The sequence below is a fragment of the Mixophyes fleayi genome, chromosome 7 (assembly GCF_038048845.1).
Source record: "Mixophyes fleayi isolate aMixFle1 chromosome 7, aMixFle1.hap1, whole genome shotgun sequence".
Classification (NCBI taxonomy): Eukaryota; Metazoa; Chordata; class Amphibia; order Anura; family Limnodynastidae; genus Mixophyes; species Mixophyes fleayi.
Window position 1 is genome coordinate 69,037,925 of NC_134408.1, and position 14,044 is coordinate 69,051,968.

At 39.0% G+C, this 14,044-nt stretch overlaps 1 protein-coding gene across 3 annotated transcripts in view; it reads right to left on the minus strand.

The window, feature by feature from the left end:
* Positions 1-14,044, minus strand: part of PFKL (phosphofructokinase, liver type) — a 241,340-nt gene that overhangs the window by 77,102 nt on the left and 150,194 nt on the right. For all 3 annotated transcript variants that reach the window (XM_075179949.1, XM_075179951.1, XM_075179950.1), the window contains 2 exons: positions 5,248-5,318; positions 3,523-3,610 (listed from right to left, as the gene is read on the minus strand). In XM_075179949.1, coding sequence (XP_075036050.1) covers positions 3,523-3,610; positions 5,248-5,318 — 159 coding nt within the window. The remainder of the gene's footprint in view (positions 1-3,522; positions 3,611-5,247; positions 5,319-14,044) is intronic.

A 14,044-nucleotide genomic window follows, 5' to 3' on the forward strand; every position in this document is an offset into this window, starting at 1 on the left:
AGTCGGCTTTTTCTGCTCTGGTTGAGGAAATGGGGTTAGTAGATGTATGGCGTTTGAGGCACCCAGAGGAGGTCCAATTCTCCTGCTTTTCTACATCACATAATGCATTTTCAAGAATTGATCTGGCTCTGCTGTCACACTCTCTGGTACCGCTGGTGAGGAGCGTGGAATATAGGGCTAGGGGGATCTCTGACCACTCGCCCCTCTGCCTATCTATTGATTTTGCAATTGATAGAGGCAATTGATGGGTACAGAAGCGACCTTGGTGACACAGTGGGAAGGCTTCTTTGTAGATAATCTGTTAACAGCAAGGCCACCTATAGTTTGGGACGCTTTTAAGGCTTTCCTAAGGGGGACATTAATTGCTGGCATAGCTGAAATTAAAAAGTCGTCCAGACAAAAAGAACAGATATTAGAGAAAAAGTGTAAATCCTTAGAAGCACAATACATTGCGGACAAAACTGAGGTTGCAAGGGGAACATGGCAGTTGGCCCAGAGAGAGTGGGTAGAGTATGTATTTGAGAAATCCAAACGTAAATTTCTGTTTTCTAAGCATGTACGATATTCAGAGGACGATAGAAATGGCAGCTTCCTGGCTTATCTGACAAGGGCGGAGAGGGCAGATGCAGCAGTACCGGTTATCTGTGATGACAGTGGGGTTAAGAAGTATCTGATGCCTGAAATTGTTGAGGTATTTCATAAATATTACACAAATACATATAAGTCACAGGTCAGATATGACATGGATACGTTACAGCAGTATTTGAATGGTATCTCCCTTCCTGTCCTCTCCGATGATAGTAGGGAGTTTTTGGACTCACCCTTTACTCTTGAAGAGATTGATATAGCTATTATGTCATTCCCTAATGGTAAAGCCCCTGGAGTAGATGGAATCCCAATTGAATTATATAGAAAACACCGGCCCTTTTTTGTGTCTAGGTTGTTGGATACATTCAGCGAGCTGGGTGAGATTGGCGCTCTTTCCCCTTCAATGGCAGAGGCAATAGTGGTGGTGCTGCCTAAGTCAGGGAAAGATTTGTTGTACCCTGAGTCCTACCGTCCGATTTCACTTTTGTCAAATGATGTTAAGATTCTAGCAAAATTACTGGCTTTGAGGTTAAGTAGAGTGGTGCTGGAATGAATTCATCCGGATCAGACGGGATTTATGCCGGGCAAGTCCACGTCTATCAATCTTAGAAGGCTGTATACTCTCCTGCAGGTGCGGTCACCCTCTTCTGAGAGCGAAGTTGTGGTGTCCTTGGACGCAGCCAAGGCGTTTGATTCGGTGGAGTGGCCATACCTGTGGGAGGTATTGTCCCGATTTGGAGTGGGCCCGGAATTTATAAAATGGGTTAAACTTTTGTATTCACATCCAGTGGCGCGGGTCTGTGTCAATGGGCATCTTTCTCAACAATTTCAATTAGAGTGGGGTACTAGACAGGGATGCCCGTTGTCTCCGGCCCTGTTTGCATTAGCAATAGAGCCGCTGGCCTGTAAGATCCGGCATGATAGAGAAATTGTGGGACTTAGATCAGAGCACAGAGAGGATAAGGTGGCATTATATGCAGATGATATGCTGTTGTTCCTTTCAGATCACGACACTTCCCTAAAACATTTGCTGCGGGTGGTTGATGGATTTGTTTTTTTTCCGGCCTAAAAATTAATTGGGATAAATCTAGCGTGTTCCCTCTGGGATGGGAGTGTCCCGTGACAATGCCAGAAGGCTTACAGTTAAAATGGGCATCGAAATTCAAATACTTGGGAATATGGATCTCTAATACCCCCGCTGAATATGTAGAACTTAATTTGCGGCCCCAGATCAAATACATTAAAGAAAAAACTCATGTATGGAAGAAGCTCCCACTTTCTGTCTCCGGTAGGATAAATTTAATTAAGATGATGGTGCAGCCAAAGTTTTTATATATACTCCAGCAGTCACCTGTATATATTCCACCCTCCATTTTCCGATGCATTGATAGCTATTTGATTTCATTGGTTTGGGGAGGGGGAAGGGCTAAGGTCAAGCTCAGCTCGCTGTATAGATCCAGATCTTCTGGTGGATTTGCACTTCCTAACTTGAAATTATATTATTTTGCCTCTCAATTGGTCCACCTTAAGGCATGGGTTTCGGACCCCGATTACCATGAGCTATATTGGGTGTTGGTACACCAATTTAACTCTAATCACACTCCCTTACAGTCACTGCTGGCGGGGCGGCTTGGTATGCGGGCTCCTCCGCTCCTGATTCAGGCAGTTAAGATTTGGACAATCTGTAATAAAATAATGAAACAAACTGACATTGATCCATATACTCCTATCTGGGGGGCAAAGAAATTTGAGAAGTTGAATACAATTAAGAGGGCCAGGGAGTGGTCTCGGTTGGGTGTGGTGTCGGTAGGTCAGCTTTATGATACAAATGTACTTAAATCCTTCGAACAGTTGGTTGGGGAATTCTCTGTACCCAGAACAATGTTTTATTCTTACCTTCAGTTACGACACGCCCTAGACACACAATTTAAAGGGGAGACTTTGGTGTTTGGGGTGGATCCACTGAGGAAACAATTACAGGCCTTGGGTTATAGAGGTCTGATCTCTCGAATGTATTCATGTCTTCTGTATGAATCCACTGCAGATGATGTGGATGGTTTGAGGAATCAGTGGGAAATAGATATTGGCCCTTTATCAGACAAGGAGTGGGAAATGGTTACAGACAGTACTAAAGGTTATACTTCTTCATTAAAATGTCAACAAATACAGGTGTTTATCTTACACAGGGCCTACTTTACCCCTATTAGATTGGAAAAATTTCGCCCGGATGCTACCCCTAACTGTCCGAAATGCAATTCGATCAATGCTAACTTTTGGCACCTTCTATGGGAGTGTTCATGTATACAAATCTTCTGGCGAAGGATCAGGAGATGTATTCAGGTTACTGGAATTGAAGTGTCTCTTAGTTCACCGGCCACTTGTCTCTTTGGGCTCCGATTGAAGGGGAAAGTTAATAAACTGACAAAAATGTACATTTCACAGTTATTGATGTTGGCTAAGGTCTGTATAGCGAGGCTGTGGTTGGCCCCGACGAGTCCCACGGTTAAAAATTGGAAGGCACTGGTCAATACCACCATAAGGCACGAGAGATTTGTTTATACTAGCAGACAGGCTCTGAAGGAATTTGAGAATATATGGTACAGATGGTTAGAGTCTCCATTCTATCCTATGTCATCTAGTACAGATGCTCTATCTACTTAAATGTATGGCGACCGCAGTTCTTATAATAAGTATCTGAGTCCATGTAATAAACCCTGCATGTGTAACATACTTATGTATAAGCATTTACGATGTATGATCCTGAATGAATATAGCACATTTATTATTATTATGCTTTAATGTAATCTTGTAAATTCCGTCATTTAATTCCAATATGTATGCGATTGTTTTTCTTTTCTTTTTGTTGTTTAGTATGTTTATATCTTAAAAAATTTCAACAAAAATACTGGATTTAAAAAAAAAAAAAAAAATTACCTCAAATCCACCAATAACCAAAAGGGCTTGGATGCTGTATTTTCTAATGTTTTCCACAATCTTTGTCATACATGACTTTGGAATCGTCCTTAAATAAAGTGATACAAGGAGCATAAGTTTAACAACATTTTGTTTTGCTACTAGCAGAGACAAAACATGGCTTGCATGAAATGTATCCAGTAAACACAATATTTATGCGGGAAATAAAGGCTGCTTTTTGTTGTATTTCAAATAATATTTTTTATATATGTAGAATTTGAATAATCTGAATTTATTTTACTCCAATGTATAATTTATTTACGCTTTCCAGTCCTAGAACAAGAGAGAGGAGTATTCTCTCCCAAGTCTTAGATCTTACTTCGGAATGCTCTCAACTTAGGCAGCTTTTACCCCCCCTTAATTATAGTATAAAAACAAAGCAGCAATAACAAACTAATTGGCATCTGCTACATTAGCATTAATCATAATGAGCATAAATCATAATATCACAGTAGAAAATATTTTCCTGCAGTTGTATATCCCTAACAATCATGGTTTCCACAGATTACTTTCTCACAAACAATCACTTGATACAAGACAAGAGGATCATGATCATATATTGTAGAAGGTTATTTTAATTTTCATACTGATGACACTAATAAGATTGGGGATGGGGGGTGGAGGGGGGGGGGGTATGGAAGCGAGGGGACCATTCACAAACTGTTGAGGAATGGAGGAACCCCAGGAGAAAGATAGCTGGAAGAAGCAGACCTATGGGATCTTGCTATGGGGCGGAAAATGTTTACTAAGTGGTAGTGCAGTATTTCTGTAATATGAATTGGACCCCCCCCTAAATTAATAATCGATAATTGATGTTATAATTCGTAACTGTAAATTTAGTGGTGTTGTGAACTGAAATACGCTACACTTTTTATCTATACATTAATTGATGATCTGTGGTAAACAATGAATTAGGATATGGAACATTAAAGAACAAATACTCCTCAAATTTATACAAACATGCCAACTTTTAAGATTTCTCCCCTGGGAGATCCGGGGGAGAAATCATGTGACTTCACAGCATTAGAGGGGGCGGAGCTTAATACCGCAATTAAGCCCCACTCCCTCCATTCACTGCCGTGAATTTAGGCAAATACAGGAGCTCTGCCTACTCTTCCGGGAGTCCGTGACCACTCCCCGAAATTAGGGAGCTTCCTGGTAATTCCGGGAGAGTAGGCAAGTATGAATTTATATTTATAGTATTTTTTTTTAAATTACATTTAGTAACACATTCATTTTTAAATCTTTTTATCGTCATCAAGCCAGCATGTCAAAGATTGTTCATTCTCAATTTATATTTCAAAGAGAATGAAGATACAAAGAACTTTGCTGAAGTAGCCAGTGATACAGAAGCTAAGGGGCATATTCAATTAGCTTGGTGGTCCGTGATTACACGGGCCCTGCACTTTATTCAAAGTAATGCGGTACCGCAATAGCAAGGATTTCCCTTTGCAACCCTATGGGGTGCGAAGAAAAATCTGCTTTATTGTGGTACTGCGTATTACTGTCACCGGCTGTTCCGGCGCGTAATCGCAGATCACCAAGCAAATTGAATATGCCCCATAGAGTGAAAAAATAGGACACTTAATATTATAGCTTTCATTAAGATAAACCATAACTACACACAAACATTAAGATACATTATTTAATCATTTAATAAATAAAATTTATTAAATATCCACATACCTTTTTGTTCCTAGCATTGAACCACCACGTCCTAACCATCCAGCAACATCATGCCAACCTACTTCCTTAATCTGAAAACAAAAAAACAAAAAAAAACAAAAAACCACAGGAATATAATCATTACTCAAAGAAATCTGGCTCAGCATTTTCTTTTATAAAACTACTTTGTTGCATGTGTCTTTTGTTAGTAAAGAAATTGTGAGTTAATTTAGGTGCTTTATTATTATACTGCAACAGTTGATATTTACAGCACAAACTTTTAAATTATTAATTTCAAATTGTTTTATAGACCGGTAGGAGCCCATTTCTGATTTCTTGTAGATGCCTATGTTAAAAAATCCTGAGCAGACTACCGGTGGGCATCTAGTATGACCGCTTTTTACTTGAGCTCCAGACTTGGTGATACCATCTATGTTCATCCACTGCTTTAAGCTGCATATTTCCATCAAAATCTGATTCCCTCAAGATTGGTAGCAGCGGAGGACGATTTTTGAACTCTCTCAGATCTGGACAGTTTATCACTTTGCCCCGGAATCTGGTCACTCTATTGTGGCCTATGCAAAGGTGTTCCCGCCTCTCCCGGAATGGAGCTTCTTCATGGTGTTTATGGCACCCTTTCCTGCTAAAATTGCTGGATGAACAATCTTTGTGCATTGGGCAACGAACATTGTGTGCTATTTTGTTCCCTTAATTGCCTTGATCTGAAAAGGATTGACTGGCGGCTTTTCCGAGTGGCAGATTGCTCACTTTAGCCTTTACCTGGAGATACTTGGAAGCCGGACAGCGCGAGAGCTCCTGTGTGACCTGCAGAGAATATCTGTAATAACAATATGTGTGGCGGGACTGGCAGCAGAGAATTGGAGGCAGGCTGTAGAGAACGCTAAAGTGGGTGAGGGACGCGTTCTACTGCCATAGCCAGGGATTGTGCCTATTACGCTTACTTCTCGTTTTCCGGGCTATGCTGTTACCGATGTGGATATCGGGTGTCAAGCAGCACGTATCGCATGGATAAGGATTGACCTATTTCTCAAATTTATTAAAAACGGATCACAGAAACAGCAGTTCCGAAAAACTGCTGTTTCTGTGATAAAAAAAATAAATCATACTTACCCCCCTCTTCGGACACGATCTCAGGATCTCCTCCCAGGTGTTCCTCGTTCTCTTCATTTTTCAATTGCGCATGTGCAGTTCGAATATGCGCACAAAGATCCCCGCTCTGTCTGTGCAACTATCGTTGCAGAGAGAGAGAGTGAGTGACAGGGAGGGATCATGTGATCCCTCCACACATGCACTGTCCAGCTCTGTTCTTCGGAGCAGAGCGGACAGCATTGGATTTTTTTCAATTTTGATAATGTATGCCAGCTTCAGCATGACAAGCTCCCGAAAAAAAAAAAATTTTTAGATTGCGGCCAGAGCAGTCACCATACTGTTGAATGGTGACTGCTCGCAAAAACGATGAGGAGTGCAAAGCAGCAGATATCCATGATATCTGCTGCAATGCACCTTTAATAAATTTGCGAAGGGCACATCGGCACCTGATTTCCACGGTAAGTGCACGATAGTGCACTACCGTGATTTCTTAAATATGCCCCTTAATGTGAGAAACTTCTTATTTCAGTCTCCTGGACAAAACCATGTTACAATGCAAGGGGTGCAAATTAGTATTTTGTATTGCACATAAGTTAAATACTGCCTGTTTTTTCATGTAGCGCACAAATATCAACTTTAAATTTCAGTGTACAAATAAGCTATGAAGTATTTGTGTGCTACATGAAAAAACAGGCAGTATTTAACTTATGTGCAAAACAGAATACTAATTTGTACCCCTTGCATTGTAACATGGTTTTGTCAAGGAGACTGAAATAAGAAGTTTCTCAAGTTAAGATCCTTAATGAATCAGGCCCCTCGTTTCTAATATTATCCAAATCTTTGTAACAATCAGTAAAAGAAGTGACTCGACATCTGACTCCCTAATTGAAAAACTAAATACTTTTACAACAGCATATCCTTTATTTCACAAGAGTGGACTTTATTTTATATTTTGGGTTATAAGGTTTATAGTATTCAACTGTTTTAATATAGCAGAATTTCTGTCTTATCTACTCACATATTCCACTATACACCTGACGCCACCTGGTGGCTAATCCCTACAACACTATTTATTGGTTCAGACTAGAAATCGTCCCCACACAAGTTTAATTATTCAACTCTGCCGCCATTTTTTCAAACTACAAGTTTGACATGGTTTTGGACTATCTGTTCTTTATATGTACGATCCTTGAACTATGGGTAAAGATCTGGGGGTTATGATCTTTTAGGTGGGATAGTTTTTGTTGTAGGGTCCAGGGGATGTGGAAGTGGACCTGGGTGCTGTGACTTTACAATACACTGCTAATATCAAGTGAATTTTATCCATTTTAGTATAGATCTACTACAACCGGGTCTTGAACCTTAGAATCTATATGCCACAAGTGAAACATTTTTACTGCCTTTAGCTTGTCCATAAGTGGTTGCAGATTGTGGTGATATCAACTTATGTCAGGCAAAACATATACTAAATATTGTTCAGGTTAAATCTTCTTACTGATATCTAGTGGCTATCTAAAATAAGTCATAATTTACGGTTTCATAGTACAAGGGGAAATAGGCATAGGAACTTGTGGATCTTTAAATTCTTTTTATCTTTTATATCCTGCCCAACATTCTAGGTGAGATGTAATCAGAATACATTAATGTAATTTTCTTTGTGTGACGGTGCTTTTCAATTCTATTTTTATCTATGTGATGGACAAGGTTCTAGACAAGCCCAATTCCTCAAAAACAGCTTCTCAGGATACTCCTTCTAAAATGGTCAAGTCTAGGCAAAATTCTAACAAACCTAGCTCTTCCTCACAACCTTCCCCTGACACTGATCATACTCCCAATGAGATGAATCAGGAGGATCAATTCCATTGCTGAAGTAGCCAAAGCTATTTCTAAATTAATAATGCCCCAAATTGACTAAAAAAAAAAATGAAAATCTCCAGACAGTGCTCAACTCTTCTTGTGCACTCATAGATTCCAACATAAATAGGATTCCAGGCCTAGAGCAACGCACGAGTGATGTCGAAGACACTAGTCTCTCTAAACAAGCACTGATTGAATCTCAATCACGGGCTCTCCAAACTATGTCAGATAAATTAGAGGACTTTGAGAACAGAAATCGAAAAAATATCTTAAGATATGTGGGAATCCCTGAATTAGTCAAAAACTCCCAATTAATCAGAATATCCGAGTTCAAAGCTACCTCCTGCATTGGGTAACTCTAGGTTCCAATACATATTGAACCTACCCATAGATTGGGACAAGTGAGGCAGGATGATGCCAACCGCCCAATACCTGTCATTGCAAGACTTTTGGATTACAGGGCAAGAGAAAAAATTTTAGGAGCCTTCCATAAAATGCCCCAAATGCAAAAAAATTTAATCTTTCAACATTTTTCAGCATCTATTGCTCAAAAGCTCAAAGAATTTTTTCCAGCATGCCGCGATTTAGAAGAGCACAACATCCGTTTTGCGCTCCTGTACCCAGCTAAACTGAGGGTGGAAGAGAATGGCCGCACTGTGATTATTACAAATCCCAACAAGGATCACCTGATCACTAAAAAGTTATGAAAGTTATGCAATTAGTATGAACCTCACAGAAATGTTTATTGGTTTGGTAAAGTTAGAAAAAGAGAATTTGACATATTTGTTTTACTTATGTTGTTTGATTGTTTACCATGTTCATTTGTTTAGAAGCATTGGATCTCTTTCGCGTCTGGAAGTGCAAATATGTGATGGAGATTCTGACACCTCAATAGGCTGGGACGGAGTTTCAGCAGGTTGTGCAGTCATCTTCCGATTTTTTCCCTTTCAACACAGAGGAGGTGATTTGATCACACTTTGACCACACCAAATTTAACATCTACTAACAACGATGTAGTTCCATCTTCCTTTAAGCTGATCTCCTGGAATGTGGGGGGACTGAATTCAGTAGTCAAACATAAAGAGTGGTCACATAAATTAAAAAAATTAAGAGCCAACTTGATTTCCTCTAGAAAAAGCACTGGAATAATGAGGATAGATCATCCTTAAGAGCGCCGTGGTTGGGAGATTGTATCGCTGCACCCTTTCATAGAAAGGCCAAAGGAGTAGCAATAGTTTTTGGACGAAATGTCCAGGTTACAATTTGAAACAAAACTGTCGACACTAAGGCACGTTTTCCAATACCTAATGTAGCAATTTGGAACCATAGATATACTCTGGTAAATTTATACGCCCCTAATAGAGATACTAAAAATTTCCTGTCTGGATTGCATCAGACTCTGGCACAAAGGAGTAACTATACTCTCATAGTAGAAGGGGATTTAGATTCTGTAGACAATCCTCTATTGGATAAATCCCCCTGCCTCTCTGTACGGGATAACAGATTAAATAAATGGAAGCATATCCAGACATTTAAACAATCACTACACTTAACAGATCCTTGGAGATTATTCAACCCCACGGATAGGACCTTTACATTTCTTTCAGTGGTCCACCACACGTCGTTGAGGACTGACTATATATTGACATTGGATTCACTAATATCCCATGTTTATAAGACCAATATACATAATATAAAAATCTCAGACCATGCCCCCATTTCTAGACAGGTGGCACCCCCACATTCTGAACATCTTTGGCAATTTACAAGTAATTTGGGAAACACTGACCAATTTCGACAATTCTTGGTAGATTATCAAGATGACAATCTTGAACACTGGTATGACCCAGCATTGTTCTGGAATGCCTCTAAGGCAGTAATGAGGGGCCATATTATTGGTTGTAATCCAGAAAAAAGAAGGAGTCCGATGTCACTTATCAGTCTCTCCACAAATCTGTAGGGGAAACTTTACAGCTATACATGAACAACACACAAGACTCATCTCTATCAGACTATTTGCAGGCAAAACAGTTGCTTGACAGTTTCCTTCTCTCCCAGGCTAAACGCCAACTGGAATTATCTAAATATAAATACTTCAAATGGGTTAATAAGGCAGAGAAATTATTATCTTCAATGTTCAAATCTTGGCGTAAACATACATATTTACTGCTATAAGGAGATCTACTTCACGTGCCTTATTAACAAAGACACAGGATATCTTAGTCGAGTTTGAGATATTATTTAGAGCTATACACAGACCAATCCATTAATAGAGTATTACAAAATCAGATACTAGATGAAATCAAATTACCTAAATTATCCCTATCTCAACGTGAAGCACTACAAGGTGATATCATACTGGAAGAAGTTACCAGAGTGATTAAGGGTCTAAAATCTGGCTAATCACCTGGACACAATGATATCTCTAATGATTATTATAAACTACTACAATCACAACTTTCAATGGCCCTGGTGGAATTCTACGCAAATATTCACAGACAGGGGATTATTTGTCATGGGTTAGATGATGCCTATACGTTACTACTTAAACATGGTAGGGACATCCAGTTAACGGATTCCTATCACCCCATTACATTACTAAACACTGATTGTAAACTATTGGCAAAGATTATGGTGGATAGATTGCAGTTCATATCACCGTCATTTGGGTTTTGTTCAGGGGCGGTATTCTGTTAGGGAAATTTGCACTGCTGTGGCTGCGGTGATAGCCTCTAAACTAAGGCCTAATACTCAAAAAACTCTACCTAGTTTAGTTATTCATGAAGCCTTAGACATAGTGTTGTGGTCTCATTTATTCAAAATACTTCATTACAGAGCCTTTGATAAAGATTATATAGGCATAGTTATAAGATTATATTTTAATTAAACCACGATGTTACTTGCTAATGGTTGTAGGGGTGGTAAATTCCATGTATAGGGGGACAAGACAGGGTTGTCCACCGTCGCTTTTATTATTTAGCCTAGTACTAGACCCACTGATACGTCTTCTTATTAGATATAAGAATTTTTGGGGAATCCAAACGGGAAAGAGAGAGGTTAAGATAACAGCTTTTGCCGATGACATAATATTATATATAGGGAACCCAGAAATATCTTTCGTAGGGATTATTAATGATATTGAATCTTTTGGAAAAATTTCAGCTCTGTGAATTGAGACAATACGGTAACGCTTGTGTGAGAGAGGAATGGGAGCCCAGAGTGGGGCAATAACTTTAATTTCTGTTGGATGTCCAATCATTTTACATATTTAGGAATTACACTACCAAAAATATTTCTAACTTGTACCCTTTTAATATCTCTACATGTATAAGGGAAATGTAAAGGGATTTAGAGGGGAGGAGAAGTCTGATGCTGTCGTTTACAGTCAGAGCACATCACATCTCATTAAGCTGGTTGTGTTTCCGAAAATGTTCTATCTTCAGACACTCCCTATTCTGCTTTCAAAAAAAGATATCACACAGATTAATAGACTATTCAGGAAGTTTATTTGGGCAGGCAAGAAACCATGTATTTGGCTTCATTAAACGGCAACAAAATAAATCACATGAAGGGATTAATTTCCCGGATATTAAACTTTATAATCATGCTGCACTACTTCGATATCTCCAATATCTCAGAGATTGGCTTCAGGGTAGTGCTATATATACCCCCACGTTTTTGGAGAGTTTATTTCTAGATGGCTTGGATTTGGCCCGTTTCTTAAACATACATGACCAAGAGATCACCCATGAAATGCGTGACAATTCTTTTCTATGGACTACAAGGAAGATTTGTCATATTATTCAGCATAAGGCTGGTCTGAATAGTTATAAATTGGTGCATTTACCACTCCTGAGGACTCCTGATTTTCAGGATGGTGCAGCAATCTATCCCTTCTCTATATGGAAGGTGAGAAGTCTGAACAATTGATTGCCTGATACACACGATAGACAGACATTCTTTAACATTTACTGAAGATGTATCCAAATTTCCCAATGTTGAAGCTTTTCTGTTAGCATTCTTTCAGGCTCAGCATTATATAAGTTTTGTGATTAGGACATTTTATGAATTAGACTGGAATAATCCGGTGGATAGGCTTTTGAGTTCCCCAAATGCTAAAACTAAAGCTATTTTTGTACATTATGGCCATTTACGCACTCCCATTGATCTTTCCTCATCCAATGTGGGATTGGATAAGTGGTTGTCTATTTTTTCCTCTCTTACACTCAAATAATTATTGCGGGCCCTGGAACTGTTTTGTAAACTTCTCCCATCCAGCATTTATGTAGAAAGGTTTTTAAATATTTTTCATCGTGTTTACCTCTCTCCTCAAAGACAACATATAGGACTTACTACTCATTCCCGATGCAATAGATGTGGTGTAGATGGTACAGATTTATTCCATTGCTAACAGCAATGACTTCTGGTCAGGTGTTTCCGGCTACAAGTCCAAAATATAGCATTGAGAGGTGTGGTTAATATGCTCTTTACTTGAGTGGGCTATATTTGGTATTTTTCCAAAAATCAGAAAATTACTAGGAGTAGTAGAAAATTGTTATTACCATCAGTGCTGCAGCACACAAAATTATACTGCACACCTGGACGCACTGGGATTCTCCCCCTGTAAAATTGTTTAAAGAAAAGCTTTTTTTCCTTTTTAGAATGGAGTGGGTTGAAGTGTCACTAGATAAGGAGGTAAAAGCGGAGCGCTTTTTCTCAACATGGGATTGATACCATACCATTAACCACAAGGAAACAGCATCAGGAGTGTTTTAAGTTTACTTCCTGGTATAACCTGAGGGAACTAGCAATGGCTCTGCCTATTATCTTATAATAGTTCTTTTATTAAGGAATCATGAACATGTGTAGAAGCCCGCAGTTTGCTTCCAGCCGTAGGGGACGTAGGAATGCCAATTTATTGGACTATTTTATGAGCACATTGATATCCATAATAAGTTTATTGGTCTCAATGAATATTTGATTCAATAGAATCATTAATTATCAATATTCTACGAAGGCTTGATTTAATTATGTTGATAACTTCTGGTGTTTAAGTTGATATTTTTATTTCCTTTGTACCACTGTAAAACATGTTATTGATGTCATGATTTTTGTATGTATAAAATGCTTCTAATAAAAATATTGTTCAAAAAAAATAAATGCTGAATTTATAAGTTTGCCCGTTATACAATCACCTCCAAAAGGGAGTCTAACACAACAGCTAGAAAAGCAAAAATTGTCTGGTTGCACATTCTCACCAGGTGGATATTTATCTCAGTTATGCACTCCATTACTGGTGCAAGCACTAGGGGATTTTGTCCCCTGTAATTTATGTCAAGGAAATGATGGGGGGCTGGTACAAAGTACCTAGTACATGGCCAGTCTGTATTGTGTGTATAAAATTATAATGATTTACTTTTATTTTATTTTTTTGTGTGAGAGCCAGTGGAGCAAATGGACAGGTTGGCACGACAATAGAGTGGAAAACAGGATGATGGGGCAGACAGGCACAGTAGCTCGGTGTGGCCAAGAGATTGCTGCACCTGTGACCCAAACTCCATCACAGCAGCCTCAACCCCCACTGCTCTTCTATACTATTCATTTGCAGTCCACTGCTGGTACTTGCTGCACATGCCTCAATGCAGTCTATAAACCTCTGCTCCACTCTCTTGGCATAAGCTCTTCTTGTTTTAAAATATCAGAGTCTAAACCGACAGTTAATGTGTCACTGTATTTAACAGGTTAAATCTTGAACATTCTTCACTGCTCTCTTTATTGGATGAGCAGTCCAAAGCAAAAAAAAGAAAATCTATAAAAATGTATACATACTAAACTGCCTAAAATACTAATT